The 5756-nt window shown below is 48.6% G+C and overlaps 1 protein-coding gene across 1 annotated transcript in view; it reads left to right on the forward strand.

Annotated features, from left to right (window-relative positions):
* GPC4 (glypican 4) overlaps positions 1-5756 on the forward strand; it is a 111034-nt gene that overhangs the window by 97118 nt on the left and 8160 nt on the right. The window contains exon 4 of the mRNA XM_040468142.1: positions 3748-3913. Coding sequence (XP_040324076.1) covers positions 3748-3913 — 166 coding nt within the window. The remainder of the gene's footprint in view (positions 1-3747; positions 3914-5756) is intronic.

Below are 5756 nucleotides of genomic sequence, written 5' to 3' on the forward strand. Positions count from 1 at the left end.
CGAGCTAAATGGGTGAGGGGCGTTAAGGAATCTACTCCATTTTGTTTCTCCCCTGGGTACTCCAGAGTCCAAAGGGAGAGCTGCTCCTTGGCACTCTGGGTTCACCATCCTGAGCTTGGCTGGGTCGGTGAGAGGGGGACCCAAGGCCTGGGGAGTGGTCACATTATTGCTATTACCTCTGGGGGTGGGGATGAGCATTACAGGGGACCCCTATTTCTTTCCGTTTCCTGACTGTGTTACAACCCTCCTCTATACCGGGGCCTCATTCTCACACAAGGGTTGTGAGACAAAAGATTCCATTCGATTTGCCCCAACATGGCTGTTGTGCGTGTGCTTCCCCATCGCAGTTTTCTTAGAACTTTGCCACCTCTCCTCAGTCCTGGTATTTAGCATTTCCAGAGCATGTTATAGCTTAGTTCCTTGTGATCGTTTTTAGTGGTTAGACCGCCAGTCCTGTGTAGAGCATGAGCCAGTGCTTAGCCAGAGAATGAAATGGAAAAAGTCGGCCAAACCCAGCTTCATAATCTTCCTTTAATAAAACTCTACTGTGTCATTTCCTTCAGTTTCTGTTTTTCAAACTCGAGCCAACATGTCCCTGTGTTAGGGAACTGTACTACAAGATCTGCTACATCCCAGATTAGACTTACAGTGGAAGTAAGAATACAGCAGACCACGTCCTAGAGTTTAAAAAAAAAAAAAGAAGGAGAAAAAGGTCTCTCTGGAAAAAACTGTGTCTCGAGTATAACTCTTGGGCTTTTCAATTTTGCTTATTTCCTAAAGGCCCATACCATTTTGGAATGTCTGTGTGCCTTCTAGAACAAGTTCCATATTCCAACACAGATTCCTACCTGCCTCGCTACCTTATCACAAATACATTCCAGAGTAATCCCCACCGCCGAGATAAGTGCTCAGTAACTATTTGTTGGCACTTTAGCTTTCTACATGTTTTTGTACTGAGACATTGTTTCCTCTTTTTTTTTTTTTTTTTTTTTTTTTTTTTGGAGAGAGCTGGCACCAGCAGGGGAGGGGCAGAGAGAGAGAATCTTAAGCAGGCTCAAGGCTCAGTGCGCAGCCCAACTCGGGGCTCGATGCCACGAACTGTGAGGTCACGATGGAGGCACCCAGGCGCCCCAACGTTGTTAACTCTTAAGCATAATATTCAACAAACGCCATAGGCTATTCTGTGATTTCTCATAGAGATTTACATTCTGACTCTTTACGTCTCTCAAATACAGGCGTTTAGCAGTATCATTAAAGAGGAAAGCAACTGATGCCCCAGCTGAGAGTTTCGTGTCTGGTGTGTAGTAAGAAGACAGGGAAGCATGATCCGTCTGGGAAATGTTTGATCAGGTGCAGTTCTAGAATCAGATGTACAGGGTGACTATCAACAAGTCAGTTAATCTGCTTGGCTTTGGTTTTCTTATCTCTTAAATGTGAGAGCCTGACTATGTGATCTCTAAGGCCCCTTCCAGCTCTGACTTCTGTGACGCCAGGCTTGTCCAGCCACCTCCTGTCTCCAGGCCTGTTTGCCCATCCACAAAACGAGGGGGTGGGGAGGGCAGGGGTTTAAGTCTTAACCGCCTGTGACTTTCAAAGGAATGAACTTTTAGTTATCCGGACTGGTTGGGGAGCCAAGATTACGCTGGACGTTAAAACATAATTAAAAGGACTAACATGGGCCTGGTTAAGACTTTGGAAAAGTCCTAATTCTTTATCGGGATTGTTGACTTTAACATAAACGGGTACCACCTTGTTTTTGGATGTTCCCGCCCTGCCCCTTTTAGGCTAGAGGTCTGGTGAAGATAAGAGGGTGTGTGTGTGTGTATACGTCAGGTAGGAGCCCAAAGGTGTTAAGGTTTTCTCCTGCTAGTTCCAGCCCCCCGGCCCCCTGCTCCCCGACCTCTGCCCCGGTTCCTGTTCCTAAGGGTACTGTTGATAAGCGGCATCCGAAGTCACGCTGCGGAGGAGGTGACGTGTGCGGCCAGACCGCCCTGGGTCCCAGCATGTGCTCCCTGCGCTGGTGTAAAGTTCACGTGTGCAGATCGAGAAGGATGCGCTAATCCTCTCCTAGTGACCCCGAAAAGCCGAGGCTGGGGCAGAGAGAATGGAAGACGGGAACCTTTGGGCAACTGCCAGCGAGTGATGCCTAGCCACACTTTCTAAGCATCGATGAAAACATGGCCCGTGGAACCAGCTCTTGCGGGCCTCAGACAGCATCACCGTATAGAAGTAGAAAGAGGAGGGACTCCCGGGTGGCTCGGTCAGTTGAGCGTCTGACTTCGGCTCACGTCATGATCTCACAGTTTGTGGGTTCGAACCCCACATCCGGTTCTCTGCTGTCAGCGCAAAGCCCACTTCAGATCCTCTGTCTCCCTCTCTCTGCCCCTCCCCCACTCTCACACACACACACACACACACACACACACACGCGCGCTCTCTCTCTCTCTCTCTCTCTCTCTCTCTCTCTCTCTGTGTGTGTGTCTCTCTCTCTCTCTCTCAGAAATGAATAAACATTAAAAAAAAAGAAGTTGGGGCGCCTGGGTGGTTGTCGGTTAAGCGTCCGACCTTAGTGGCTCAGGTCATGATCTCACAGTTGGTGAGTTCGAGTTCTGTGTCTACCTCTCTCTCTGCCTCTGCCCCGCGCCCCACCCCCACACACTCTCAAAAATAAACAAACATTAAAAAATTTTTAAAGAAAATAAATTAAAAAAAATAAGTATAAAGCAGACACTAAGTGGACGGCCAGCCCAGTCTGACTTGGGTATCGTTTTCATCCTTGCTATTCCCCTTCGTCCTGAACTTTAGTCGCCTCCTGTGTCGTGCCATATGGAATCTCCGTGTCTGCCTGGTCTTCATGTGCCTTCAAGCCCTGGCCACATGCACCCTCCTTCCTTGGCATTCAGTCTTAGTCCCCGCACCTCCTCAGCCCCACACGCTCGGTACGCCCTCTTACAGCCCGTGTTCGTTTCCCTCTCCCCGGCTTGGATGGTGTCCCTTCATTTGGCCAGTTAAATCCAACCCTTTCTTCAAAATGTAACTGAAGCCTCCTCTCTTCCATCAGGTTTTCCCTGAACACTGTGTTGTACTGGTCCCGGGCCTCGGGAGGCCTCCGCCTCACCCCACGTTTACATTTACTCAGATTCACGTCTGTAGAGTATTTGTTGTTTTTTCCCTTCTGCATAGCTACTGGCACAGAATGGAGTACAGACTGGGTACCCTTCTAAACCTTGATTGGGGGATTAAGGTTCAAAGGACAGTCTCGTGGTCTGTGTGTTTGAGAAGCAGATACGCTTGGGTCCCAGTCTGGCAAGGCAGAGGCCACCCCAGGCCAGGCGTGGCGGGCAGGAGGAGGTCACCTCTGCTGTGTCTCGTGGCCGATCCCGGAGATTTACTTGTAAGAGGACTTTGAAACAATCGAGCCATGGAAAATGAGAGCGAGTGAGTGTGTTTAAGAGAGAGAAGGACTGGGAGGGAGGAAGAATGGGAGTCTACAGGGTGGGAAATCCATGCACCTTGATGATTTAAGGTTAAGCCCTGTTTCTGCCTCCCTCCACCCTTGTTCCCAGCCTCCCTCCTTCCTTTTATCTAATCTTCCTCTAGAAGAAGCAGGCCAGGCCCGCTCAGCATGGTCTGTCACAACTCATTCTCAAGTTGAATTTGTGGCCCAACCTTCAGGGTCAGCTTGATGGACTTGGAATTTCTGTGTTATCTTGGCCCCACCATTGTCTTTCTCTTCTCCCAAACCAGGTGAACCCCACTGCCCAGTGTACCCACGCCTTGTTGAGGATGGTCTACTGCTCCCACTGCCAGGGGCTCGTGACCGTGAAGCCATGTTACAACTACTGCTCAAACATTATGAGAGGCTGTTTGGCCCACCAAGGGGATCTTGATTTTGAGTGGAACAATTTCATAGGTGAGTAAGCGAGGGAAGTATTTGTGTCATTGGAGGTAGCTCAACGCCAGCCATCAGGAATGTTGTAATTGTCATCTGTGAAAGTTCTGTTCAGTATTTATTGTCTGCCAGGGTTCTGACTGTACTCAGAGTTCATACCGTTCTACAAGTTCGTTTACTTGTAGAAGACATTAGACACGGTGAGTAGCAAGTTTTAATAATGAGAATGGGATTTTTTGACATTTTCCTCCTAAAGGTCAGTTTTCGTTAAACACGATAGGTTTGTGTCCATGTAGATGCTGGAGTACAGCCATCACTGAGTGAGCTTTTTGTTTTTTCTTTTATGCTTATTTATTTATTTTGAGAGACAGAGAGAGACAGAGAATTGAGTGGGAAAGGGGGAGAGAGAGAATCCCAAGCAGGCTCCGTGCCGTCAGCATAGAGCCCAACTCGAGGCTTGATCTCATGACCCATGAGCTCATGTCCTGAGCCGAAATCCACCCCCTGAGCCACCCAGGCACCCCACTGGCTGAGCTTTTGAATCATTACACCTGTCACACTGTGACCAAATCTTCTGCATACTGGACGGATACTCCTTGGGTATTTGAAGTGCAATCCAGTTGTAAGAATTTAGGAGTTCTGTTTCTGTAGAGGATTTGATAGAAGCAGACCGCTCTGGTGGGGACGGAGGGGCTCTTGATCTAGTCGTTTTAGAGGTAAACACTCTGAACGTGCACCTGAAGCCCGGCATCCAGACCGCCATGTAAGCGAAGGACCCAATTTCTGAGAGGGTTAATCGACATCTGTGGGAAAGGACAAGTGAAGGCTAATTTCAATGTCCAGTCATCGACTCCCTTGATGTGCTTTTCATGCATAGCTTAGTTCTAAAACATCAGTATGGACGTTCCTGTGATAGCGGCACCGAATACACATACTAACAGCTCACAAAAGCAAACTTCGTTTCTTCCCCCAGCCCCCAGTCACATTTGTGTAATTGCAGAACTTAAGTGCATACAATTTGCTGGCACTTTTGGGGGGGGGGGATTGGAGTGGGAGAGAATGCTTTCTAGTCTGCATGAGAGCTAATTACCATATTAAGTCTGTTTGAAAATGCATCAATAAATTGGCTCCAGCAGATTCTTGAGCACACTGACACAGGGGAAAAAAAAAGACGTGAATATTAAGCACTTCGGCACAATTGTAGCCTAAATAGCTCAAAGCTAGAAGACCTGAGGAAAAAAAATCTACATGCAGAAAAGCCGAATCCCGTGAAAGGGAAGGCCTAAGACCAGCGAAGGCAACACGCGGACAAATGGTGCATCATGCCCAGAATGAAGCCAGGGGGGAGATCGTTGTTTTCGACTGTTTCCCATGGCAAGGAAAGCTCGTGGCATTTCCAGATCTAAAGTTGATGCTTTTGCTCTCTCTCTCTTTTTTTAATCCCACCCTCACCCCCACACCTGAATGCCACATTTGCAGTTCAATTTTGCTAACTTCATTTTTGTAATGTTGGTTAGCCTTTTTACTTTATAACACCTCACGTACTAGTTCTCGGGGCAAAGGAGTAGAATTTGCCATATGGTACCAACGACGTACAGTGACAGTCACCTAGTTTTGCCAACTTGTGTCCGGATCCGTTAGGAGTAAGGTGCAGAGGGGGGCGTGTCCCTTGCACTCTTCCTTTGTTCGAACACGTCTGGCAGAAACTGTAACTCGTGGCATTAAAACACAAATTCCCGGGGGCGCCTGGGTGGCACAGTCGGTTAAGCGTCCGACTTCACCCAGGTCGCGATCTCGCGGTCCGTGAGTTCGAGCCCCGCGTCGGGCTCTGGGCTGATGGCTCAGAGCCTGGAGCCTGTTTCCG

The sequence above is a fragment of the Herpailurus yagouaroundi genome, unplaced genomic scaffold (genome assembly GCF_014898765.1).
Source record: "Herpailurus yagouaroundi ecotype Mexico unplaced genomic scaffold, PumYag 67681, whole genome shotgun sequence".
Lineage (NCBI taxonomy): Eukaryota > Metazoa > Chordata > Mammalia > Carnivora > Felidae > Herpailurus > Herpailurus yagouaroundi.